A 26,660-nucleotide genomic window follows, 5' to 3' on the forward strand; every position below is an offset into this window, starting at 1 on the left:
CAGGCGCCCATATACAACTTTTTAAAAAGATTTTTTTTTTTTATTCAGTTGAGTGAGAGCTCAAGAGCATGAGCAGCGGGGAGGGTCAGAGGGAGAGGGAAAGGCAGACTCCCCGCTGAGCAAGGAGCACAACGTGGGGCTTGATCCCGGAACCCTGAGATCATGACCTGAGCCAAAGGCAGACGCTTAACCCACTGAGTCAACCAAGTGCCCCACTAAGATTTTTTTTTTAAGATTTTATTTATTTATCAGAGAGAGGGAGAGAGAGCGAGCACAGGCAGACAGAATGGCAGGCAGAGGCAGAGGGAGACGCAGGCTCCCTGCCGAGCAAGGAGCGGATGTGGGACTCGATCCTAGGACGCTGGGATCATGACCTGAGCCGAAGGCAGCTGTTAACCAAGTGAGCCACCCAGGCGTCCCAAGATTTTTTTTTTTTTTTTTTTAATATAAAAGCCTGATGGGGGGATGCCTGAGTGGCTCAGTCGGTTAAGCAACTGCCTCTGGCTCAGGTCATGATCCCTGGGTCCTAGGATCGAGTCCCGCATCGGCCTCCCTGCTCAAGTGAGGGCCTGCTTCTCCCTCCGCCTCTACTGCTCCTCCTGCTCGCACACTCTCTCTCTCAAATAAATCTTTAATTAATTAATTAAAAGCTTGAAGGGGGGCAGAGGACGAGTGAGGGCTGCCAGAACAATCGGTAGAAACTCCCTGAAGACCTTCCCATCACAAACTCTCATCCCCGGCGCCCTTAGCCCTCCAGGTCCGTGGCGCCAGGGTGTTGATGTCGCTTTCGCCGCGCTGCCAAGTCACAGGCGCTGCTAAGTCACTGGCGCTGCTTGGGAAGCGCGTTACGGTGGAGACAGGAGCACGAGGCGGGAAGGTCCCGGCAAAGGCGGAAATCGATTGCAGAAGCTTGGGCGGCCATTTTGAAACCGGGCAGGAGGGGCGGGCCGCGACGGTTGACCGGTTTCAACTAAGCGACTGGTACCGCGGGCGGGGGAGAAGAGGGAGGTGCCTGGGTCCACCCCAGGAAGGGATGCGGGGGGAGGGGGGCGGAGAGAAAGGGAGGGAGGAGGGGGAGGCGAGAAGGGGAGAGGCAAGAGAAGGGGAGGGGAGTGGAAGGACCGAGCAAAGGAGGGAAGGGGCGGTGAAAGAGCGGGGCAACGGGCTGGGAGAGGCTCAGAGAAGAAGCGAGGAGATGAGTAGGGGCGGGGCTACAGGAGGCGGTACGTGGAGCCGGTAGGGGCCCGGGGTATGGACAAGGGTCGTGAAAGGGGAGAGTGGGGCCAAAAGGTGTCGCGGCCCGGGGGAAAGGTGAGGATCGAGAAGGCGCTTACCGACAAGATAGCGCCCGCGTGGAACGAGAAAAAGGTGCAGGGCGAGGAGAAGGCGCGGGGCGAGGGGAAAGCCAGTGGCGAGGAGAGATCCCGAGGCAAAGTGAGGTTATCTAAGGAGAATGGGCGTGGTTCTACGAGGGGGCGAGGTGAGGGGCAGGCTCGAGAAGAACAGCTCTCCAAAGACCCGGGGAATAGGCGGATGGACAAGGGGCGGGTCGAAGAACGGGGACGGAGCCCGGAACGGGGGCGGGGCAAGGAAGGGAAACCGACCAAGGAGCTTGCTCCAGGCGAGAAACAGGGGCGGGGACAGGGAAAGGGGCGGGGTGTGGAGAAAGTCTGGGCTTCGGAACCCGAGAAGGGGGAGGCTAGATACAGGACCCGGTACCAGGGCAGGGCCCGGGCCAGAAGAAAGGGGAGATGCGAAGAGAATTGGGGGGACGGGACAAGAAGTGGGGGCGGAGCCAGGTGCAGGTGCAAGTGCAAGTGCACGATCAGAGAGAATAGCAGGTCTGGGGAAAATAGGTGGGGCACAGTCACAGCCGGAAACAGAACCGGAGACCCTGTGAAGAGTAGGGGCGGGATGCAGAGCAGAGGCGGAGCAAAGAACAAGTATGGGGCAAGGTTAAGGTGTGAGGCGAGGAGGCGGGGCGAAACTAGGAGCAGGGGCGTGTCCAAAAGCAACAGTAGAGGAGGGACCTGGAGTAAAACTAGAGGCGGGATTCAGAAGAGGAGCAGGTGCAGCGTCTGGGTCAAGGGCGAAATCTGGAGCAGAAGCGGAACCAGGAGCAAGAGCAAGGCGGGGGCCAGAAGCAAGAGCGGGGGCGGGGCCAGGAGCAAGTGCAGGGGCGGGGCCAGGAGCAAGAGCGGGGGCGGGGCCAGGAGCAAGTGCAGGGGCGGGGCCAGGAGCAGGAGCAAGAGCAAGAGCAAGAGCAAGGGTGGGGCCAGAAGTCTGAGTAGAGTTGGGGCGAGAAGCAGGGGTTGGGCGACGCGCCGAAACTTGGTAGGCTGTCTGAAGGTGGCTCCCGGGCGCAGTCTGGCTGGCAGGTGTTGACCCCCTCTTCAGGTTGGAGTCACGTTGCACGCTGCCCCGCGATGTATCCTGCTGGCCCTGCGTGGCCGAGACTCCGAATTCTGCGGGCGCTCTGGGCACTACTGGCGGTACTATTTGCATCGTGGAGGCTGTGGGCGTTCCAGGATATCCAGGAGTGCACCTGGCAGGTTGTCCTGAACAAGTTCGAGACGGTAGGCAAGAGTGGTGTGAGCGACCGTTTCTTCCATCAACAGCCCGTGGCGACACTGGACAGTGTGTTTAGCCCGCTGGTGGATGCACCCACCGACCAGGGCGAGGTGAGGGAACCGGGGTCAGGTGAACGGGAGAGGTCATAGATCTGCACCCCACTGGGCTCTGGACATTTGCCCAAACTTTTCTTGCAGAAATACCTGAGCTTCCCATACTACCTGAAGATCAACTACTCCTGCAATGGAGAGGTGAGTGAGTGCAGCAGGAGTGAGCTCATTTTGTGTGGCCCTCAGTTTCCCCAGTCGCTCACATTTTAATAGCGGTGACATCACCAGATCTTGGGGACCCTAAGCATATGAGAAGATTCCTAGTATCTCACCAGTCACATAGTAGGTGCTCAAGCAAGCTTTTTTCTTTCTTTCTTTCTTTCTTTCTTTTTTTTTTTTTTGCCATTAAAAATTGAGATGGGGTGCCTGGGTGGTGCAGTGGGTTGATCATCAGACTCTTGGTTTTGGCTTGGAACATGAGCCCTACTTCTGCTCCACTCTCAGGGCGGAGTCGGCTTGGGGCTCTCTCTCCCTCTCCCTCTATCCTTCCCCTCTCCCGCCTCTGTCTCACTCTCTTTCTCTCTAAAATAAATAGATAAATCTTTTAAAAAGATTGAGATGTGGGGGCGCCTGGGTGGCTCAGTGGGTTAAAGCCTCTGCCTTCAGCTCAGGTCATGATCCCAGGGTTCTGGGATCAAGCCCTGCATCGGGCTCTCTGCTCAGCAGGGAGCCTGCTTCCTCCTCTCTCTCTGCCTCTCTGCCTACTTGTGATCTCTGTCTGTCAAATAAATAAATAAAATCTTAAAAAAAAAAGATTGAGATGTAAGTCACATATCATAAAATTCACCATTTAAAGTATACAGTTTGATACTTTTTAGTATAAAAACAAAGTTGTGTACTCATTACCGCTAATCACAGACCACATTCATCACCCTAAAAAGAAACCCAGTACCCCATCCTTCAGCCTCTGGAGACCACTGATCTACTTTCTGTTTCTATGAATTTACTTATTCTGGACATTTCATTATAAATGGAGTTCGTTGTCCAATAGGCAGCCTTTTGTGCCTGCTTTCTTTCGCTTGGCACATTTTCAAGGCTCGCCTATGTCGTAGCGTGTATCAGTGTTTCCCTTTTACTGGCTGATTAATATTTAATTGTAAGGATGTGCTACATTTTGTTTAGCCATGCACCAATTGATGGACATTTGGGTCATTGCCACTTTGTTGGCTATTATGAACAATGTTGTTGTAAATGTGCGTACAGGTTTTTCTGTGGACACATGTTTTCAGTTTTCTTAGGGAAATGCCTACAAATGGAATTGCTGGGTCTAACGTTAACTCTGTCGCACTTCTGAGGAACTGCCTGATTGCTCTCCAGAGCAGTTGCACCATTTCCCATGCCCATCAGCCATGTCTGAGTGAGGGTCCCCTTTCTCTGTATCTTCATCAACGATTGTTCATCTCCTGATGATGGCCGAAAGATGTGGGTGCGAGGTGGTATCTATCTCATTGTGGTTTTGAGTTACTTTTCCCTCAAGACTCCTGATGCTGACCATGTGCTCACGGGTAACTTATCTATTTTCTTTGGAGAGATATCTACTCAACTCCTTTGCCAAACTGGGTTGTCCCTTTATTGTTGCCCTGTAAGCTTTCCTTATAGCAGATGGATGATTTGTAAATATTTCATCACATTCTGTGGGTTCTTTTTTAAAAGATTTTATTTATTTATTTATTTATTTGACAGACAGAGATCACAAGTAGGCAGAGAGGCAGGCAGGGCGGGGTGTGGAATCACAGAGCAGAGAGCCTGATGCAGGGATCGATCCCAGGACCCTGGGATCATGACCTGAGCTGAAGGCAGAGGCTTAACCCACTGAGCCACCCAGGTGCCCGTCTGAGTATAATTGTCTTCCATTGCTCTATATGTCTGCCTATATGACAGTATCACATAATCTTGATTCCTATGGGTTTGCAGTAAGTTTTCAAATCAGGAAGTTTGAGTTCTCCGACTTTGTTTTTCTTTTCCAATATTGCTTTGGCTCAGGTGAGCTTTTGGATGACAGTAGAGTATTGAGGTCTAGAACTGAAGATCTGGAGGCAGCCAACCTGGGTTTGAATCTGCCATTGACTGACATTTACATGGAGGAAGTTGGCATGATAATTGATACTTTGGGCTCTGAGGCTAGGCTGCCTGGGTTTAAATCCCAGCTATGCTACATAGTAGCTGTGTGCTCTCTGGAAAATTTCTTAAGGCTTCTCTATCAAAGTTTCTCATCCTTAACAAGGATTCAGTAGTAATCATACCCACTTCCCAAAATGATTAAATATGTGCAAAGCACTTAGCACAGTGTCTGGTCATAGAAAGAGCTCAGTGAATGGTAGCAAGAAGTTTACAGAGTGTGACCCCGGGCAGAGACTTTTCCTCAAGAACCTTCTCTTCTTATCCATAAAAGTGTGATAATAATACCTTTATCTGGCCATTCAACACCTATAATGAGTCAGATCCTTTTTTTTTTTTTTTTTTTTAAACACAACGTGGGTGATGTAATAATTAACAGCATGGCTGGGTTTTTCTTATGGATTCAGGCCATCAGGGATGCAATCAGCAAGTAAACACATAAAGTAATTTCTGAAGAGTAATCAGTGCAAAGAAGAAAATAAAATGTTATATGTTAGAAAAGAAGGTGTTATGGGATGGTTGGGGAAGGTCTCTGAAGAGGCTTGAGCAGAGACCTGAATGATGAAAAGGGACAATGGAGGAGACTGGGGGAAAACATCCCAGGCCAGGGGAGAGGCTAGCACGAGGAGCACGATGGTGCTGAGGTAGGACAGGGGGTGCTGTGTCCTAGGAGCCCTGAGGGAGGGCACAGTGGGAGGGGACAGGGCAGGGAGGTGACCCCAGGCAAAGTGAGGACACGGTCCCTGTTCTGAGTAAGATAGAGGCATGAGGAGGTTCTGAGCAAAGGGGTGCCTAATCTGACTCAGGTGTTCCCAAGCTCCCTTCTGCTGGGTGGGGGGCAGGGGGTGGGGGCAGGGTGGGGACAAGGAGACAGTGAGGAGGCTGGCCGATGCTCTAGGCAGGAGTTGAGGGTGGACAGGACCAGGGCCACTGTTGCTCCAGTGGGAGAGGCCCTGCTGCCCTGTGGTTGAAAAACCCTAGGGGCGCCTGGGTGGCTCTGTCAGTTAAGCATCTGACTCTTGGTCTCAGCTCAGGATTTGATCTCAGGGTTTTGAATTCAAGCCCCATGTTGGGCTCCATGCTGGGCATGGAGCCTACTTAAAAAAAAAAAAAGAAAGAAAGAAAGAGAGAAAGACACAGAAGTAAGGCTGGGACAGATGCAATTGGCTGAGCTGATGAAAGCCTGTCCAAAGGTGGTTGGACCCATTATTTTTTTTAAAGATTTTATTTATTTATTTGAGACATGCGTGCACATGCGCACACGCACACACACAGACACACACACACTCACAGGTGAGTCAAAGGTGGGGAGAGAAAGAGGGAGAGGGAGACTCCCCGCTGAGCAGGGAGCCTGATGTGGAGCTCTGTAGCAGGACCCTGACCCCAGGATCATGACCTGAGCTGAAGGCAGAGGCTCGACTGACTGAGTCACCCAGGCCCCGCTGTTGAACCCATTAAATCTCTCTCCCTGGTCCCACGGCTTATCCCGTACCCAGGAAGGCTACTTGAGTACAGCCTTCTCGTGGAGATGCCTCTAAGCCTTTGCTTATGCTGTTCCGTACCCCTGGTACACCCTTCTCCTTCCCTCCTTCTCCACTGTAAGCCCGGCCTTCCTTTCTCCCCGCCAGCCAGGACCCTGGAATTTCTGGGAGGCTGTCCCTGGCTATCTCTTCCCATTCCTTCCCTGTTCCTTTCTGTGTAATTGTCCTATCCCACCGTCACCCACAGGCTCGGGCTCCAAAACCTGGCCATCCTCTGACAGGGTGGAGGTGGCAGACAGTCAGATTTCTGCAGGGAGGGTAGAAGCTTCAAGAGTGGGACTGGGGATCCAGAAGTGAGGAACAGGCTACCAGCAGCTCTAGGTGCCAGGTTCATTCCCACCTGCCCGTGTTTGCTTTTCCCATAGCTGCCATTCCCTGTGCATTTCCTCTGTCCAAATTCTGTCTGAAGACAAGGGCGCTGGCCTTACCGCCTCCTGGGACTCACTTCACGGCCCCTAGCCCTTCTGCCTATCTCCTCGCCTGGCCTGTCCCCACCCCAGCCCCAAGCCTAGACCATGTTCTCTGACCTTCCTGTGGTGCAGTCTGTTCTCCCACCTAGTCTGAGAAGATAGGCTGCAAAGATGGGCTCAAGGCAGGGGTACCCAGAGCCTCTCTTAAGTAAACACCTGTGGGACCATCTTGCCTTCAGTCCTCCGAGGCCCAGGTCCGCAAGGGCCACCTGACGGGGCTGAAGCCCGTGGTGCTGGTGACCTTCCAGTCCCCAGTCAATTTCCATCACTGGAAGATAGAACAGCTGCAGATCCAGATGGAGGCAGCCCCCTTCCGCAGCGAAGGTGGGCCTGGGGGAGCACCTGGAGGGGCCACAGCCTGGCCAGGGTGTGGGGGGCTTGCTGGGGGCCTCCGTAGGGTCCATGACCTAGAGGGGGAGGCTGCCATCCTCAGAGGAGCCCATGGCTTGGTGGGGTTGTGGGAGTTTGGGGGAGGCAGTGGGGCCTATGACCCGGAAGGGACTACAGGGAGGCCTCAGCAGGGTCCATGGCCTAGAGAGGGGTCCTAGAGGGAGGAGGTATGGGGAGGTGCAGGGAGATCCCCATGGCCTGTGGCCTAGAGGGTGTCCTTGGGGGGCCTCAGCAGCCTCAGCGTCCACTGCCCCCCCGCAGAGCAGCAGTGCACCGCAGAGCAGGTGTGTGTCATGAGCTGGTACACGCCCATGCCCATCAAGAACGGCAGCGTGCTCATGCGCGTGGACGTCAGCAGCAACGGCCTGGGGCCTTTCATTCCCACAAAAAGGTGCCTTTTCCCAAGTCCGAGGCAGGGGGGCAGACTCTGGGAAGGACTTCCTAATCTCCAGATCCCCCAAGAAGCCAGGAGGAGAGAAAAGGAGGGACTGGGGTGGGGAGGTGATTGGGAGCTATGGCAGGAGCCCCGGAAACCGGAACCCTCGCTCTGCCCGTCCGCGCCTGCTGCCAGGTTCCAGGTGAACATCAACGGCTTCCTGCAGAGACAGCAAGACAACACCCTCCACTTCACTGTGGGAAATGAGGTGAGGGGCCCAGACAGCAGAGAAACATGGTAGAAAATGTGGGTAAAAACCAGAGGGCTGGGGCCCCAGTTACTTCCCAGACAAGTGGCAGACCCCATTCCTGGAGCACTCTCTTTGCGCCAGGCCCCAGGGTAAGCGCTGTACTAGGTGTGCAGCCACGTTCCGTCTTCACAGTGACCCTGTGTGGGAAGGCGCTCTCACAAACCCATTTTCAGGAGGAGAAAACAGAGGCCCCTAAGGGGCGGAGCCATTTGCCCCCAGTTTCTCAGCACTTACACAAAGTATGCCTGTGCACGGTGCATTTAGCAGGCACTTAACTGAGCACACAGTGTGGCACCATGGGAACACGCCAGGGAGCCCATGGACACAGAACCAACATTCTAGTGGCAGAGACAGATACCACACAATAAACATGAAATCAAGTAAATTCCAGAGTAGGTGAAGGGGGGTAAGAGCTCTGGAGAGATTTCAGGGTGAAGGGGCTTGGGTCCTGCCACAGGAAAGGAATGCATAGTTAATGGGGTGGTCAGGAAAGGCATAAGGAGAAGGTGGACGTTTGAGTAAAGTCTGGGAGGAGGAGAGGGGGGAAGCACGTGGATACTAGAGGAAGAGCATTTCATACACAGGCAACAGCCAGGGCAAAGCCTCAGAGGTGAGAAGGTGTCCAGTGAGTCTGGGAAGCAGGGAGGAGGTCCACGTGGCTAGGAGAGGGTGAGCCAGGGGGAGAGCGATGGTGGGTGGCGTCGGAGAGGTGACAGGGACAAATCGAATGCGGCCTCGTGGGTCAGGTGAGGACTTTGGTTTTTTACCCCAAATGAGATGGTGCCATGGGAGGGGAGTATTGAGCAGCCCCCCTTCCGTCCCCACTTGCCCCCCGCCAGATCTTCAATCTCATACCCCGGTACTTCATGAATGTCCCGTCGAGGCCCCTGTGGTACACTGTGGACCAGGCACCAGTGCTCATCCTGGGGGGCATCCCTGAAGAGAAGTCTGTTCTGCTGACTGACACCAGCTTCAAGGACTCCTTTCTCGTGGAGGTGAGCGGGGCAGAGCCAGCGGTGGGCAACTTGGGGCTTCCTGGAGGGGGCTGCGCCTCAGCCTCTAAAATAAGGTGGTACCTGGGGCTGTGGAAAGACTCTCTATAAAGACACAGCAGCTCCCATGAGAGGCAGATAGCGGAAAGGGAAGACGTAACACCGCAGCCAGACGCCATGGCTTCAGATCCGGGTTCAGCCACCACCTGGCCCTGTGACCCTGGACCAAGTCATTTCTCCTAGCCGGGCCTCAGAGTCCCCATCTGTCCCATCAGGAAAATACAAATAATCTTTATATTCACCTCATAGAATCCTCATGAGCTGGGTTTAAGTTAACATCAGTCAGGCACAGAATGAGCACTTTACGAAAACAACACCACAAGGCCATCATGATACCCAGCAAAATTAGATAGAACCCATTCATATCATCTAACATGGCCAGTGTCAGTTTTCCCCAATTATCTAAAAAAGTCTTAAATTTTTTGTGGGGGGGGGGAGCACCTGGGTGGCTCAGTTGTTAAGTCTCTGCCTTCGGCTCTAGTCATGATCCCGGGATCCTGGGATCTAGCCCCGCATCCTGCTCCTTGCTTGGCGGGGAGCCTGCTTCGCCCTCTTCCCTGCTTGTTATCTCTCTTTCTCTCTTTCAAAGACATAAATGAAATCTTATAAAATTTGTAAAAAATTAAAAGAAAATTTTTTATTGGAATGTAGTTGACCATGATGTGACATTGGTATCAGAGGTACAATATAGTGACTCGGCAAGCTTGTATGTTGTGCTGAGCTTGCCACAAGGCTTCTGTCTGCCCCATACGACACTGTTGCAGTATCACGGGCTGTGTTCCCTGAGCTGTACCTTTCATTCCCTCAGCTCATTCATTCCCTAACTGGAAGCCTGGATCTCCCACTCCCTTTCGCCCATTTTGCCCGTCCTCCAGCCGCTCACCTCTGACAACCATCCGTTCATTCTCTGTATTTATGAGTCTGATTCTGCTTTTTGTTTGTTCGTTTGTTTATTCACTTTTTTTTTGTTTTGTTTTGTTTTAGATTCCACATATAAGTGAAATCATATGGTATTTGTCTTTTTCTAATTTATTTCACTGAGCATAACACCCTCTAGGTCCGTCCATGTTGTTCCAAATGCCAAGATCTCATTTTTGTAGCTCAGTAAAATTCCATTGTGTGTGTAAACCACATCTTCCTTATCCATTCATCATTGGATACTTGGGTTGCTTCCATATCTTGGCTATTGTGAATAATGCTACAGTAAACATAGGGGTGTGTATATCTTTTCAAATTAGTGTTTTCATATTCTTTGGGGAAATACCAGGTAGTGAAATGACTGGATTATATGGTAATTCTACTTTTAATTTTTTATGTATTTTTAAAATTTATTTTATATTTGACAGGCAGAGATCACAAGTAGGCAGAGAGGCAGGCAGAGAGAGAGGAAGGGAAGCAGGCTCCCTGCTGAGCAGGGACCTGAGACCATGACCTCAGCTGAAGGCAGAAGCTTAACCCACTGAGCCACCCAGGTGCCCCTAATTTTTTTAATAGAGATTTTATTTATTTATTTCACAGAGATCACAAGTAGGCAGAGAGACAGGTGGGGGTTGCAGGGGGGAGCAGGTTTCTTGCTGAGCAGAGAGCCCAATGCGGGGCTCGACCCCAGGACCCTGAGATCATGACCTGAGCCGAAGGCAGAGGCTTAATTAACCCACTGAGCCACCCAGGCGCCCCTCTACTTTTAATTTATGGAGGAACCTCCATACTGTTTTCCACACTGGCTGCACCGGTGTGTATTCCCACCACGAGTGCACAAGGGTTCCTTTTAATTTTTTTAATTTTTTTTTTTAAAGATTTTATTTATTAACTTGACAGAGAGAAATCACAAGTAGACGGAGAGGCAGCCAGAGAGAGAGAGAGAGAGAGGGAAGCAGGCTCTCTGCTGAGCAGAGAGCCTGATGTGGGACTCGATCTCAGGACTCTGAGATCATGACCTGAGCCGAAGGCAGCGGCTTAACCCACTGAGCCACCCAGGCGCCCAATTTTTTTTTAATTTTTAAGTAATCTCTACACCCAATATGGGGCTCGAACTCACAACCCCAAGGTCAAGAGTTGCATGCTCTACTGACTGAGCCAGCCAGGCGCCCCAGAGCGTTCTTTTTCCTCCACATCTTCCCCAACACTTGTTGGTTCCTGTGTTACTGACATTAGGATTCTGATGGGTGTAAGGTGGTATCTCCTTGTGGTTTTGATTTGCATTTTCCTGATGAAGAGTGATGTGGAGCTTCTGTTCATGGGTCTGTGGGCCACTGTGCGTCTTCTAAAAAATGTCTTTTAAAGTTGGTTTGAATCAGGATCGACATGTTGCGTTTGGTTAAGTCTCTTCATACTCTTCTCACCTGTAAGTCTGCCCCCCCCCCCCCCCCCGTGCCACGTCCTTTGCCTCATCTACCGCCTTTTCTCAGGCATGCGGGGAAACCAGGCCTTTTGTCCTATAGAGCTGAGCCACTTGCTTCTTCATGGAACCGCTTAACTTGTTCCTCGGACCCTACGTGGTAGTCAGCTCAGGCTGCTGTAACCAAATACCACAGACTGTGTGTCTGAAACGAAAATGTATAGTCTCATAGTTCTGGACAAGTCCAAGATCAAGGTGTCAGGAGGGTCGGTTCATGGGGAGCCTCTCCTCAGCTTGCAAGCACCTTCTCACCATGTGCTCACCGGAGGGGAGACGGAGATCGCTTTCTCCTCTCATAAGGACACCAGTCCCATGGGATTAGGGGCCCCTCTTTATGACCTCAGTGGACCTTAATTATCTCCTTAGTGGCAGGGTTAGGGATTCAACATATAAATTGAGGTGGGGGACATAGTTCCAGGGATAACACCCCATAGAGTTATTGCCTATAAACTGGTACTGAGCTCTAGAAGCTTGGTTCCATCTAGATTCTTTTAGTCAAGAGTCCTCCATTGATGGTGCTTTCCTGTGGTTAGTCTGTGATATCGCCCGTGTTAGCAATTGGTCCGTGGGTTCACATAGTAGCAGCCTGACAGCCAGTTGTGTCCCAGGTAATATAGGGTGGCTGGGCCAAGCACGAGATCTTTGGGATCTGACTGTGGTCTGGGGGAACCGAGATTGCTATGCACCGTTGAGTATGTTACACACTGCCAAACTGAAGGGAGCATGCCTGGTTGCCTCTGGCTTGGGTCACCTGCATCCTGGGCCCATGCTGGGGAAGTGTGGCCACAAGGTCCTACTTCACGGTGCATGGGGAGGGTGCCCTGGGGGTGCCTGTGTCCATCCTGAGCAGGTGCCTCCCTGCTAGGCTGGACGTGGGGGCTGAAACCGGGTGAAGCCGCACCTCACTGACTCTGCTCCTCTGCAGTTGAACATTGACAGTTGCTGGGTAGGCTCCTTCTACTGCCCTCAGGCAATTTTTACGGCTACCATCTATGACGCCATTGCCACCGAAAGCACTCTCTTCATCCGGCAGAACCAGCTGGTCTACTATTTTACAGGCACTTACCTCACCCTCCATGAAAGCAACCACGGCAGTGGTGAGGGGCCCTGGCATCTCGGGGAAGGGGTCCTGTCTGGAGGAGCCCTAGGGAGGGCATCCCAGTGAACCCACCCACTGGCTTTTCCATGGGTGGGTCGGGGGGTTGGAGGGACTTTCCGAGGTCCTTGATCATCACTACCTACCCTGCATGGCCTTCCCCTATCCTCTGTATGTGGGGGGAAGACTTTCCTCTGGACCTATGAACCAGCAGACAGGAGAGGGAGGCGTGAGAGGGAATGGAGGGAGCACAGAGAGAGAGAGAGAAACAGAAAGGCATGTGTGCATGCACACACACACACACACACACACACATGCTCACACAGTATCAGAAGATAGAGGAAGACATGCATAGCAAAGGAGAAGTTTGGAGGGTGGGACAGAGGCATGAGAGTCAGAGACAAAGGCAGACAGAAAGGGGTGAGCAGTTGGAGATGAAAAGCCATGAAGGAGACTGATCTCGGAGGAAAAAGAAAATTTTGATTCAAGCTCACCTTTTAAATGATACCCAAACCCTCCTGGTCCTCAGCTTCCCACCCCCTCCGCTATATAAATGAGAGATGTCATTTTATAGGGTCCCAGAAACTTGTATTATAACCTACATTTCATTAGGGCTTATTCCCAACAGCTTCATTTTTGTCCATTTCTTACTTAGGGCATTTGCCAGTAGGAGGAACCAAATAAAAATAGACTTAAATCAAAGAAAGGGGTGGTTATGGGCTTAGATAGATGAAAAACCTAGGAGCATTTGGTTTCAGGTACAATTGGATCTAGGAGCTCATTGGAGCTTAGACCGGCCCCTCCAGGCTTTTATCCTTTTGAGGGCCCAGGGAAGAGCATGTATTCTTTAGCAGCTGTAAGCTTGGGACTGTCTCTGATTGGTCCAGCTTGGTTACATGCCTAGTTGAACCCGCTGCTCTGGCCAGGGGAATACAAGGTGGGGTTAGCCCAATCTCTAGCTCATGGACAGAATATGAGCAAGGGAGATTTTCCCAAAGGCAGCTGGGCCCTATGCCAGGGCCCTTCAGACCCCACACTGAATAGCCATCAAGGCCATGGAAATGTGGATGGGGGTCAAGTCCCAGGTCTATAGACCCAGGTCTGAGGTTCTACGCTGGCCCCCACAGGGAGCTGGGTTCGTGTCCTGGCCAACGAGTGCATCAAGAGCCTGTGCCCCGTGCATTTCCATAGCAATGGCTCAGAGTACGTCATGGCCCTCACCTCTGGCAAGCGGGAAGGTTATGTCCACTTTGGGACCATCACAGGTAAGGACAGGGGCCTCTGGCAGTCCAAGAGACCCCTCCATATCTGTGTGCCTCTGAGAATTCCAACTGCTGGCTCTCATGCCTCACCAGGTGCCTTCAGGAGGGGCCCCAGGCTGGAGGTTGTCCCTGTGAGTGGGGATGGGTTTATGCATTTTATAGGAGTAGGACTCCAGTGTGTTTTATATCTTTCATGATTTGCTTGGTTTCAAAGGGAAGAAGCCTAATTCAAAGTCATTTAGGCATATTTATGGATTTGATAAATGAGAAGACTGGAGTCCTACTTCATGCATGGCTGGATCCAGGGGCCCACAGGGTAGATCATTAGGACTCTGTATCTCTTGGCAAGGTAGTGTAGTATAGTGATTATAGCAGAGAGAGATTGCTTGAACACACCCAACCCAGGTCACCTGTGGCTTTGTACAGGTGACTTAACCTCTCTTTTTGGTCTCATTTTCCTCATTTGCAAAATGGGGTTAATAATAATACTAGTAGCTGCCTCTTTGGCTTGATAGAAAGATTAAGTAAGTTGGGCTAGGTAAAGGTCTTAGGACAGTGCTAGGGACACATTGGATGCTCTAAAAAGGTTTATTATTATGAACCCTGAGGTTTGGCTTCATTTGCAGGTAGATACTCCTCTGGGAGTTAAAGATGGCCCAGGAAGTTGGGGGGCTCACATCTCCCACCAGTTCGAGTCACCCCAAAAGGATGAAAGCAGCCTCTCCCATTAATTCTAGCATGAACCCAGGGTACACTCTGATGAGCCCATTCTGGGTCAGTGCCTAGACCTGAGCAAATTACTGTGACCAGAGATGGGCCCATGATGGTAGGCCAGGTGTGAGTGACTATCAAGTCGGGGGTGAGACTTGCCCCCTGAAGTCCATGACTCAGGGGGCAGAGGCACAGGCACCACACCTGGTTGACTGGAGACCTGGCTTGGTGGGATGCCAGATGGACTGGGAAGGGCCTGAACATGGACCTGCTGTGCTCCGCAGATGGCCACGTGTCCTTCCAGGTGCTGCCCAAGCATCGGTCTGTGTGCGAAGGGATACAAGGTACCTAGCTCCCAGAGGGGTCTTTGGTGGGTGGGATCAAGAGTGTGGGAGAGCAGGGAAGGTTGGGAGCAGTCATGGGAAGGAACAGTGGTGTCTTGGGAGGCGTGGAGAGTCACAGGGATAGGTGTGACAGTTACAAGAGACCATGGAGAGGGGCGGGTCCAGGGCTGCTCTGGACCTCACCCTTCCTGTCCAGTTTTCAACTGCTCCATAATCTGGGCCGTATTCATTGCTGGTGACTACATTCTCCTGATGCTGGTGGAGCTCCAAGACCCCACCACCAGGAATTATTTCCAGGTGGTCAGCTACGACTTGGGTAATTGGGATGCTGGGGGGCAGGGGGCGGTTGCTGAGTGGGAAGAGGCAGGAGCCTAGATTATGAACTTTGTGCCTGTCTGGCGGGATCTGTACTAAGCAGACAGGGGGAGGGAAATATTGTTCACACCACTCCTGGGTAAGAGGTAGTGGTGGAGAATGGGCTTGGTGGGGTGGAGAAACAAGAAAAAATATGCCTGGAACAGAGAGGGAATGGGGAGGGAGGGAGATGGGAGAGGTGAGCAGAAGCCAAATCTGGAAGGGCCTTGTGGCTCACAATAAGGGTATTGTATTGTATTTTATTTTACCTGAAGAGAATAGGGCTGCCCTGTACAGTTGTATAGGCTGTGGACTGTACTCCCCAGCCAAGAAGTCAGAGGAGGCAAATCTTGTGCCTTAACATATTCACATAAAGAAACCCTAAGGGCCAAGAGGCCCAAATGAGAAGCCATTGGAGGGAAAGTTTTTTTGGAGGGCTTGGGAAGGTGGTGACTTGCCCAGTTTCAGATTTTGAAAGCTCAGAGCCTCAGAAGATTTTACTGTGTTCTCTCCGGCTATAGTCAGTGATAACCTGGTGATCCTCTACACCATCCCGGAATTCATCCCTGATGGTAGGAAGGGAAGACAGAGGGGGCCTCAGAGGTGGATGAGGGCCGGGAGGGGTCCAGAGGACCATTCCCTCACTGCTGTGTCCACTCTGCCTCTGTCCTGGCCAGCTCGAGGCCTGGAGTTTCTGATGATCCTAGGAACAGAGTCTTACACCAACTTCACGATGGTACCCAAGGGCATGTTCTACAACCCGTATAACAACCTGCTCTTCATCTGGGGCAACTTCCTCCTGCAGAGGTATGGTGCAGGGCCTATGCTACCTCTCCTGGGCCCATCAGGGTGGGGACCCTTTCTGAAGTCATCAGATTTGCAGAGCTTGCCCATTTCCAGAAGTTATGAGAATTTTGATGGGAAAACATGGGCCACGGTGATCAGGGGTGGGATGGGGAAGCTGAGATTTTAAAGCTCTGGGAGAACTTTTTTTTTTTAAGTAATTTTTTTTAGAGATATTTATTTATTTGACAGAGACACAGCGAGAGAAGGAACACAAGCAGGGGGAGTGGGAAAGGGAGAAGCAGGCTTCCTACTGAGCAGGGAGCCCGATTCGGGGCTCTATCCCAGGACCCTGGGATCATGACCCAAGCTTAAGGCAGACGCTTAACGACTGAGCCACCCAGGAGTCTCTGGGAGGCCTTTCTTAAATGAAGCCCAGTGTAAGGACCCAACCTATGCAAAGGGCATTGTCGGGGGAGAGGTCAGGACACTCTGCACCCCTCAGGAACTTAGGGGCCCCTGGGACTGCTTCGTGGACTATTGGCAAAGTGCTGCATTGGCCACATGCTCCTGTCTGGAGGGGACTGGTCACCCAGGCTTCCTGGTATGTTCTTACCAGGCTAGCAGAGAGCTGAGTAAATGGGTCTTGGGTCCCGTTAGGCCCGGAGCTGGGGGAAGCAGATACCCTGCAGGAACCTCGCCTGGGTGTCCCTCGCTCCCATCTCTGCCCTTGCAGCTACAACAATGAAAACTTCATCTACCTGGCGGATTTCCCCAAGGATCAGTCCATTAAGTACCTGGTCAACTCGTTCCATGGAGAAACAGCTATTGTCACAGAGACGGAGGAGGTGGGCTGCCCTGCTCCTCTCCCTAAACCCCAGGGGCCTCCCCTTCTCCCCCTGTCAGGGTAAAGGGGTTCAGAGAAGGAAATGCCCTCAGGGATCCCAGAGAAGGGCAGCAGAAGCTCCATTTATAGCTGAGAACCCTACAACTCAAAGAGAAAGTCATTCCCCCCCCCCCGCCCAGTCTTTCACCAGAGTGAAAGACTCAGTCATGACCCGATTTCCAGAGCATGTGGTTCACTTCATAACACTGAGCACTTACTGTATACTTGACCCAGTGCTGGGGTTTCAGTGGTGACTGAGTCAGCCCTGGACCTTGTTCTCACAGGGTCTACTCTAAAACAGTTCAGAGTAGCTGGGGCTGCAGGGAGGAAGACAGTACCTATGGAACTTCAGAAATGGGGTGCTGCTGAATTTCTAGTTCAGTATGTGTGTGTGTGTGTGTAAGTGTGGCATCAGGGAGGGCATCATAGAGGAGGCCACATGGAGGAGGGGTTGCACGAAATCCTCCAGGCTGAGCCTCAGAAGGGGCTAAATTCTAGAGTCAAATGTGCGGTGGGGTGGGCATCATTGCAGAGATGGGAAACTGAGGCCAAGGGAAGGGTGAGAACCCCGGAGAGTGCAAAGAGTGAGAAGACAGGGCTCGCCCCTGGGAACCTGGAGGGGTGTACCTATTAGGGATGCTTTAGTTTCAAGTAATAACCACTCAAGCCAACTGGAACACGGAAAACATTTATCGTGGCGAGCTGGGGCTGGAAGTAGAGGTGGTCGGGCTCTGGGGAGGAGAAATGGCGTCATAGAGAGAAGGTGTGTGAGCTCACCTGGCACTGGTTGGGAGTGAGCTCTCCAGCCTCAACCTCACCTGAAGGAATGGGGCCATCACACTGGGTAAAGGGAGAGGTGGGTTAGAGGTCCCCATGGCCCTCACACATACACACACACACACACACACACATTTGGCTGTCGCACACCCAGATCTGGTACCTCCTGGAGGGCAGCTACCGGATGTACAGGCTATTCCCATCCAAAGCCTGGGAGGTGCATGTCAGCCTACAGGTGATGCAACAGTCCTCTTTCTACACCCACATTGAGACCATGGTCACCCTCTTCTACGAAGACCACCAACTGTACCAGGTGCCTGTGGAGGGCGGGGTAGGGTTGGGAGGGTCACAAGGAGGCTGCCTGAGCGCAGCTTACCTGCGCCTGCCTCCCCTGCAGCTGGTGTATCTCATGAATGATGGGCAGGGCCGGCTTGTCAAGAGGCTTGTGCCTGTGGAGCAGCTCCTGATGTACCAGCAGCCGGGCAGTCACTACCTCTTGGAGCAACGGGGGTGAGATTCCGGGCAGCAGTGGTAGTCAGGGGGCCTAGGTGCTGCCCACATGAACCACCTCTTCCTGGAGGGAGAGCGAGTCATCCCCAAGGACAACCTTAGGGCTGTGGTGGGGCAGCTTAGGGCCCCTAGAAGCTCAGAGGAGGGGCCAGATGGAGACGGGAAGGTGGGTGCAATCAGGGAGAGCTTCAAAGAGGAAGAGGTGCAGGAGACTCTGTGGGCTGAAGGGGGAGGAGGGATTAGCCACATGAAAAGATGAGCGGTTCTGGCCAGGGGGAGCCACATGAGCAAAGGCCTTGAGAAGGAAAGGAGATTGGGTGTTCAAGACTGAGAGAAAGGTACAGTGCAGACAGAGTGCTGTGCTGGAGGCAGGGTGGACAAGGGGAGCCTGGTGATCGTAGGGAGGAACTTGGACTTCATCCTGAGGGTGCTGGGGAGCCACGATGGGACTAAGAGAAAGGATTCCATGGCCAGATGTTACCGCGTTCAATAATGATCCTTCTGGTCACCTGCGGAATCGCCTTGCGGGGGGGGGGGGGGGGGCAGCTGGGAGAGGGAGCAGGGAGAAAGGGGAGGTGGGAGAAGGCGTAAGAAGTTGGTTTGGGAGGTGAGTGTCTTGGATGAGGTCCAGAACTCCGGTCTGAGGGACCCAGGGACGTTCAGGAGAAATTGTGCATGGGCACCAGGGGCTGAGGCTGAGGAGGAAGGTCAGGGCTGCACTAGATTTGGAGAGTCAGCAGCGCAGAGGTGGGAGGAAGACCTGGTGGGTGGGGGTAGGTCCGCGGTGCGCCTGGCGCGGAAGAGTCAGCCTCCGTGTCCCCCGCCCAACTTCGCCGGCCCAGGAACCACCTGACGCTGTCCTTCACCGACTTCTGCCCCTTCACCGTAATGCGCTTGCGCGACCTGCCCAACCCGCAGATCTATACTCGCCAGGAGCGCTACCGGGCACGCCCGCCCCGCGTGCTGGAGCCCTCGGGCTTCCACGACCAGAACTCGCTCGCCGTCTACCAGGGCCTCGTCTACTACCTGCTTTTTCTGCACTCCAAGTACCACAAGGTGGGAGCCTGGCGGGCGCCGGGTCTGATCTGGGACTGAGGAGGCCTAGAAAGCAAGGCCCAAGTACCTCGAGAATCCCCGTAGAGGGTGGAACTGAGCGGAGCCGTCTGGGAGAGTGTGAAGCTAAAGAGGGGGCCGGGGGAGCGGACGAGCAGGGCTTTGGAGAGATGGCTTTGGGAGGGTGGCTGTTGAGCTGGAAGTAGGGCTCGGGGACGGGCCAGGGTCTGGTAGCTTTGGCTTTGGGTCAGGAGCTGGGCACGCCACCTGCCTGGGGCCGCCTCTGCACCCCCTCCCATCCCACCCCCGCCCCCAGCTCACGGTGCCGGCAATCCCCGCAGCCTTACGCGGACCCGGTGCACGACTCCACCTGGCGCTGGTGGAAGAACAAGAAAGTGGACCAGGTGCGTGGAGAGGGGTGGGGGCCGGGGGAGCGGCAGCGTCAGGACACTCCTCCCGTTCCCCGCTTCGGCTCTGACTGCCCCGCATCCCATCGGCCAGGATTACTACTTCTATCTGGCTAGCAACTTGCAGAGCGCGAGTAACGTGTACATTGACATGGCCAGCTACGAGAAGATCTACGACCTCAAGGCCGAGCACGAGCTGCCCGAGCGCATCTACCTGGACAAAGGCACCAGCTACGGCTTCTCCATCTTCGTGACCGTCCGCGGACACTCGTTAGAGTTCCAGCCGGAGCGCGGTCTGTGGGCGACGCTGGAGCGGAGTCCCCGGGGCGGGGCGGGGGCTGCGGCCTGGGAATTGTCTGCGACGCTAGGGGGCGGGGTCTGGGGGCGCGGCCCTAACCTCTCCCTGTGCTTATAGTGCTCACCACCTTAGAGCTGCGCAGCAAAGTGGATCTGGGCGTGGTGCTGGCCGATGCGGACTGCATCGAGGTGGTGGTAGACCAGAAGGTCCTCATTAATCGCAACTCGGTGCTTTTCTGGGTGAGATAAAGCGGAGAGGGGGTGTCGAAGTGGGGGCGGAGCTCCCGGGGCAGGACACCGTTAGAACTGTCCCCCGGGTCCTCAGGCAGGTCTGTTGACGCCTTCATTTCTGCCTCCAACCCCAGGTTACGCTCCGTGATAAAAGGTCTTGCTTTGATCAGGGCCTTAGTGGACATCACCTCATGAAGACGTCCGTGTTGGTCAAGGTTCAGTCCAAGCCTGGAGGGGAGGGGATGCGGGAGGAGGGGAAAGACAGAACCTACAGGGCTCACCACCATCACCTGCTTCGACCCACAGGTGGTGGGCGCGGTCGGGCACTGCTTCGAGAACACACATCGGGGACTCCACATGCAAGTATTGGACCTCGGGGTATCGGGAACAGTGGTGGGAGGGAGGGGATTGGATTGAGCCTCATCGGAGCTGGTTCTAAGTGCTCCCCCTGGAAATCTCACTAGTGCCTTCCTAATTCCTTTTCGCTCATTCACCCACCGACCCACTCACTCACTCCTTTCATCCATTCATGTTTGCAGAAAGGGCTGCCTTTGTGGTTGCATACATTGCACTCAGGCTTGTATGTTCCTTCTAATATTTTTCTGCATGGGAGTAAAGCATCTGCGACACAGGCCTTTTTGTTCCCAGCCGGCCCAAAGGAAGTCACGTGGGCCAGCTGGGCCCTTCTTTCACATGTTGCTCTTCATTTGCCCTCACAAGTGCTTTGTTCACTCCAGTGGGTCCTTCATTCTTTGCTTGCTTACCCATGCAATACCCCTTTTGCACAGAGGCAGACCCTGAAGCTCAGAGAGGTGCAGACATCTGCTCAGAGTAACCCAAGGAGCTAATAAGTGGTAAAGGAGGGACCTGACCGAGGTGCCTTGTTCTCACCCCCTTTCTTGGCCACCCATTTGCAGTGTCCTCCCTCCTGGCTTGGTATGACCCAGGACAGTAAAAGAAAAAAAAAGGGGCGGGGGTTGTAATAGCCCCCAAAGCCTTGTGGGGAGAAGGAGAGGCGGAAGGAGTGTCTGACTCAGCATCCACTAAGTATTTCCTGCTGGGGACGCCTGGGTGGCTCAGTTGGTTAGGCAGCTGCCTTCGGCTCGGGTCATGATCCCAGCGTCCTGGGATCGAGTCCCACATCGGGCTCCTTGCTTGGCAGGGAGCCTGCTTCTCCCTCTGCCTCTGCCTGCCATTCTGTCTGCCTGTGCTCGCTCTCTCTCCCTCTCTCTCTGACAAATAAATTAAAAAAAAAAAAAATTAAAAAAAAAAAAAAGTATTTCCTGCTGGCCTTGGTGATATGCAGTATTTTCCTCTTTATGATAGCCCCAGAAGGTCAAAGTTAATATCCTTATTTTTGATCCAAAGAGTCTAATCTGCAACACTCTGTTACAGCAAAAGGTTGGGAACAACCTCAATCTGGGTAATAAGGGATTGGTTAAACACATTTCAGTCCATCCACGCAACGGAAGACTATGCAGTTGTAAAAAAGGGGGAAAAAGATCTCCACATACAGATGTGGAATAGTCCCCAAAGTGTATTTTATTTTGTTTTTAAGATTTATTTATTTAAGAGAGAGAGCGAGCGAGCGCATGAGTAGGGGCCAGGGAGGCAGAGAGAGAAACTCAAGCAGACTCCACACTGAGCATGGAGCCTGATGCAGGACTTAATCCCATGCCCCCGAGATGAGATCTGAGCTGAAACCGAGAGTCAGGTGCTTAACTGAATGCACTGCTCAGACACCACCAAAGCATATTTTATTCTAAAGAGAAGAAAACTGGATACAGAAGAGTATGTATAGGGGCACCTGGGTGGCTCAGTGGGTTAAAGCCTCTGCCTTCAGTTCAGGTCATGGTCCCAGGGTCCTGGGATGGAGCTCCGCATCGGGCTCTCTGCTCTGCAGGGAGTCTGTTTGCTCCCTGCTCTCTCTGTCAGCCTCTCGGCCTACTTGTGATCTCTTTCTCTGTCAAATAAATAAATAAAATCTTTAAAAAAAGTATGTATAAAACATTAGCAGAAAGGAGACTGAGAACGTATATTCATGTTGGATTTCATTTGCATGAAGAAACTGGGAAAATAAGTAAGCAAGTCCTTATGGTAGATTGCTGCCCTGAGATGGAGGAAAGGCAGGACATTCGGGGAATGGGAATGGAAGGGAAACTTGTCATCGTGTGTGTCTGTGTGTGTGTGTGCGCCCACATGCACATGCCCAGAGGAAAGTGGAGAGAGATGAGATGAAGTAAGGGGGCAGATCACATGAAGCCTAGTGGGCCACGCTGCCCTAGGAGTTGAGGAGGGACTCAGGCTCTCCCAGGCTGCATGCAGGAGACAGACTGGGGGGAGGGGCGGGAACAGGGAGACCAGGGAGGACACAAGGTTAGGCAAGACAAGGGGCGGGGTGGGGGGGGCACAAAAAAGTTGAGGAGGTTAGGGAGAGAGTGGCTCTGTTTTGAAGTTGTTTTAGAGACAACAGGATGTCAAGATGGACTGGCTTTGGGTGAGAGAGAGAGAGAGAGAGGTTTCCAGGATGAGGCTTTTAGCCTGGACATGGAGGGATGAGGGTGCCATGAACCAAGATGAGTTGTGGATAGACAATCTGAGATGCCCTTTGGACCTCCCAGTGAGTGAGTGGCTGACAGGTGTCAGGCCTAGCACAGGGAGTGCTTAATCTATGACCACCAACGCCTGTCCACATTCACCATTGGCTGTGCCACAGTCTCTGGATGTCCGTGTCCCTTTGACAAATGAAACCTTTGGACCCTACCCCTGAAGTGGGCAAGAGGCTGTTCATTTTGAAGACCGTGTCATGGGAATTCCCTTACCTCTGACCCCCATCTCAGCTTCACTTCCCTTCTATAACCCAGGCTCCTCCCCAATCTATTATTTGAGAATTCAGGCCCAACCTGAGCCCTGTGCAGTCCGATACCAATAGGTGTTAGTGATGTTGTGTCTTTTCCCAGAGGCCAACCTCTCAGCTCCAATTCCAGCTCTATCCATTTCAGGTGTGGCTTTAGATAATTAACAGATGAGGCGGGTACCTGGGTGGCTCAGTGGGTTAAAGCCTCTGCTTTCAGCTCAGGTCATAATTCTGGGGTCCTGGGATGGAGCCCCGCATCTGGCTCTTTGCTCCCCTGGGAGCCTGCTTCCCCCTCTTTCTGCCTGCCTCTCTGCCCATTTGTGATCTCTGTCAAATAAATAAATAAAATCTTTAAAAAATAGATAATTAACAGATGGCTTGACCTCCCTGTGCTTTACTCTTGCCATCTGCCATGGAGATGTGAATAGTCTCTACCATACAAGGCCTGTTTTTTTTTTTTTTTTGAGGGTTAAATTTGAGTTTGAAGCACTTAGAACATCACCCAGTGCCTTGCACGCAGTAAGAACGACATAAATATTTTGCAGTTTTAGAGTATTGTTTCAATGCTAATAATTATACAGCAGCTGGCCGGTGAGTCTGGCCGGAAGTGGTGGGGTGTGTGGGAGGAGGCGTGTCTGCCCCGCCCCGCCCCCCAGTGCAAGGCTTTTCTCCTCCCACTTAGGGCAACTTGATGATTCCATTGCTCATCGGCTGTCCCCCAGGCAAGCGCCTGGCCTTCGACATCACCTACACGGTGGAGTACAACCGTCTACAGAACAAACACTACTTTGACTGCGTGCATGTTGACCCTGAGATGCCCTGCTTCCTCTTCCGTGATAGTGCGTGTCCAGCCCCTCACCCCATTCGTTCGCGGTCCTCTGCCCCCACCACTGCCCCTGCCTTCCCTCACTGCCCACTCACTTCCTCACTTATCCTCTACCCCTCCCCCTTGGTCTTCTCATGTCTCCTTCCTCTCCTCTCCACCCTCCACTTCTGGGGCCAAGCTTATTCTCCTCCTGGCCTCCCTTCAATCCCACAGCCTTCTACCCTTTCTTCTTGATCCAAGACTTGGTGACAGGAGAGTCGGGCAGTTTTCAGGGCAGGTAAAGACGGGGCCAAGCCACGGACCGGTGGGAGTTGGCAGGGGAGGATGGGAGTGGGTGGTAGAGGTGATGCCGGACTCTGGACTCTGAAGCCAGTCCACGTGCACCTCTGTACCTGGCAGCTACGTGTTCAAGGTGGTAGGCGGTGGGCCCACGATGGACACTCTCATTGAATACAGCGAGGAAGAGATTTACCGCTTCAACAGCCCCTTGGACAAGTAATGTTTGTGGGATCCCGCCCACATCTGCCCTCTTTCCTCAAAAGGTTTCTCTTGCTTCCCAGCCACAGCCCTCACCTTGGCTGCAGGCACCACTCACCTGGCACCTCAAGGCTCCTAGGAGGGCACAAATGCTTGCCCCACCCTCCTAAGTCTCCTCCTGCCCCTTCCCTCCTCTGCTCATACTGCTGGCCTCTCTCTACACCTGCAGCAGTAGGACCACCACCCCCCTGCCCCTGTCCCGCACCCCACTGAGGTTACATGGTCCTGTACAGAACTAACAGCCTCATCTGGACCACCAAGAACACAACGACCACAAACGACTCAGCCTTCAACATCATGACCCACCAGAGTTTGGGCATTGAGTGAGTGCATGGCCTGATGGCTGGTCCCTTTATCCCCCACCTGTCCTCATGGTCTGTCTGAGCTGTTGTCCCTTCTCTCTCTAGGAGACCTCTTGATTTTCAAGCCACTGACTGCCTTCGTGTCCTTCAAATGGGGTGACTCTTTGTCTGCAGGGCTGGTCCCTCTTCCTCTTTCTTCAGGCTTAGGTCCCTTCATCCAGGGAGACTTTTCTGCCATTCTAAATGGGACATTGGTTCCCATGTCCTCCTGTGCTTTGCCCCTTCTAACCCTCACCTCTCTGCTTGTACTTCCCCCATCCCAACCTGCCCCTCTGGGCTGTCCCTCTCTCTTGTGGGGTCTATCTCCCTTATAGGTCCAGGTCCTGATAGACTAAACATAGTATTTGTTGAATGAGAAAATGAAGGAATTCATTCATTCATGGTAGGCATTTATTGACATTTGAATGGAGGTCATGATGAATGAATAAAACAATGGAGGAACAAATTAAAATACAGAGGCTCATTAACTATTTTTGATTCAGTGAAAGTAAGAAAATGATACCATGAGCAAATGAAGGAAGTGAATGAATGAATGGAGCAACCAACTTGCACCAAGTCAGTAGTCAACCTAACTTACTGAATAAGTGAATAAAGGAAAGCATAAACGAATGGAGATATGACTTTGTGCCTAGCAGGTACTCAAGGTATATTTGTGGGATGAAGGAATGAAGGCAGCAAGGAAAAAATGATGAGTTGGGACATGATAGATACACACTCTGTAATCTAGAGGATTGCATTGTAATGGAGGAATTGGCAGATGGCGATGTTAAGGCGGGAGGTCATGAATGAGTGAACAGCCCATCACATGGTAGACATGGAGTCAGCCTTACTGGATGAATGAATGAAGGAGAGAATCAGGGGAAGGGGTAAGATTACATCTCGTTGGTGCTCACCTAGAGTTGGTGGGCTGGAAGGAGGGATCAGAGGTTGGCACGTGCTAGGCAGGATCTGTAGCATGTTGCCTGAACTTGTGTCCCCAGGTGGCTGTGTCTGGAGAACTCCCCCTGCCATGACACCATTCCCCACAGCATCTTTGCCCCCGAGTTCTTCTTTAAGGTGTTGGTGAGCAACAGGTGAGCCAAGCATGTGGCCAAGGTAGAGTTGGGGCTTCCTGTGGGGTGCCCAACCCCTCCCCCAATGCTGAAACCCATCCCCCCCCCAAGAGGTGTGGACAAGAGCACATACTGTGACCACCAGCTCATCTTCCTGTTGCATATCCATGGCCTCCCACTCAGTGCCGAGCGGGCCCTCTTCATCCTCATGGTGAGTGGCTGCCCAGGAGCTGCGCTGTTAGGAGAATGGGGCTCAGGCTGCCCCCACCTCATGTCTGTCATGTGGTGTCTGCAGGTGTCATTCATTGTGTTTATTGGCCTGGTGAGCCTCTACATCATCTTTTGCCTCCTGCTGACCCCGATGGTCAAGGCCTGCAACATCCTCCGCTGGAAGATCAACAACATCATCACATCAGAGTCCTACTACACCTACAAGTCCTCTTCTAGAATCTTCACCGGGACATCTGGGACCAAATCCAGGGCCAGCTCCAGCATCGGCTCCAGCGTCAGCTCCAAAGTGGTGGAGGGGAACCAGTAGATCCCTGAGGAACCCTCGGAGAAGCAGTCTATTACCTGAGCCCTTTGCCTGCCTCAACCCCGACCTTTGCACTCCCCTCACTTCCTGGGCCATCTTGGATATCCAATTATCACCCATCCCAGGCTTTTTTGGTTTTGTTTTGCTTTGATTTTCACTTCTCCTTCAGACCTAAATCCTCGTATCAGAACCAGCTGTGGGCCCTTGTAAGGGCTCATGTTCAGTTAGTTTGTACCACATAGTCCTATAGGTCATTAAAATCAAAATTCTTCTGTGCCGTCTGGTAAATAGCATCTTCTCTGTGTGCCTGCCAACCCCACCCCTCCCCGGGCTGCCCCCAACCTCCCCACAGTCCAGCAAAGTCTTCCATGACCCAGACCCATGGCTGTGGCCTGGAGTACATTCTGATTGTTCGGTGCCCAGGTTTAGTACCAATCATTAAAT

At 52.8% G+C, this 26,660-nt stretch overlaps 1 protein-coding gene across 12 annotated transcripts; it reads left to right on the plus strand.

Moving 5' to 3' along the window:
- Positions 1-948: 948 nt before the first annotated feature.
- CATSPERG (cation channel sperm associated auxiliary subunit gamma) lies at positions 949-26,504 on the plus strand. 12 transcript variants are annotated; one of them, XM_059152802.1, is made up of 29 exons: positions 949-981; positions 2,398-2,681; positions 2,769-2,822; positions 6,990-7,134; positions 7,462-7,591; positions 7,772-7,844; positions 8,726-8,881; positions 12,262-12,433; positions 13,560-13,697; positions 14,690-14,749; positions 14,946-15,065; positions 15,625-15,675; positions 15,781-15,910; positions 16,623-16,734; positions 17,704-17,862; positions 17,947-18,059; positions 18,902-19,115; positions 19,454-19,516; positions 19,614-19,812; positions 19,935-20,056; positions 20,182-20,262; positions 20,354-20,410; positions 23,587-23,743; positions 23,944-24,007; positions 24,130-24,225; positions 24,501-24,590; positions 25,610-25,702; positions 25,793-25,892; positions 25,977-26,504. In XM_059152802.1, the coding sequence occupies exons 2-29, from the start codon at positions 2,427-2,429 to the stop codon at positions 26,217-26,219; spliced, it is 3,447 nt and encodes a 1,148-aa protein (XP_059008785.1). In that variant the 5' UTR covers positions 949-981; positions 2,398-2,426; the 3' UTR covers positions 26,220-26,504. The 12 variants fall into 12 exon arrangements, 10 of the variants coding, with proteins under 10 accessions (XP_059008785.1, XP_059008784.1, XP_059008791.1 ...); XM_059152801.1 differs by lacking the exon at positions 949-981 and adding an exon at positions 1,237-1,311; XR_009348798.1 differs by lacking the exons at positions 949-981; positions 25,977-26,504 and adding an exon at positions 24,675-25,495 and having other exon boundaries at positions 2,239-2,681; positions 25,793-25,811.
- The last annotated feature ends 156 nt before the right edge of the window (positions 26,505-26,660 follow it).

Source organism: Mustela lutreola, chromosome 16 (assembly GCF_030435805.1).
Source record: "Mustela lutreola isolate mMusLut2 chromosome 16, mMusLut2.pri, whole genome shotgun sequence".
Lineage (NCBI taxonomy): Eukaryota > Metazoa > Chordata > Mammalia > Carnivora > Mustelidae > Mustela > Mustela lutreola.

Excerpts from the sequence above, each read along its gene's own strand:
- CATSPERG (XM_059152802.1), top strand. The coding sequence starts at position 2,427 with ATGTATCCTGCTGGCCCTGCGTGGCCGAGACTCCGAATTCTGCGGGCG. Across the intron at positions 7,845-8,725 it reads ACTTCACTGTGGGAAATGAG|ATCTTCAATCTCATACCCCG; the intron begins GTGAGGGGCCCA and ends GCCCCCCGCCAG. Across the intron at positions 17,863-17,946 it reads AAGACCACCAACTGTACCAG|CTGGTGTATCTCATGAATGA; the intron begins GTGCCTGTGGAG and ends CCTCCCCTGCAG.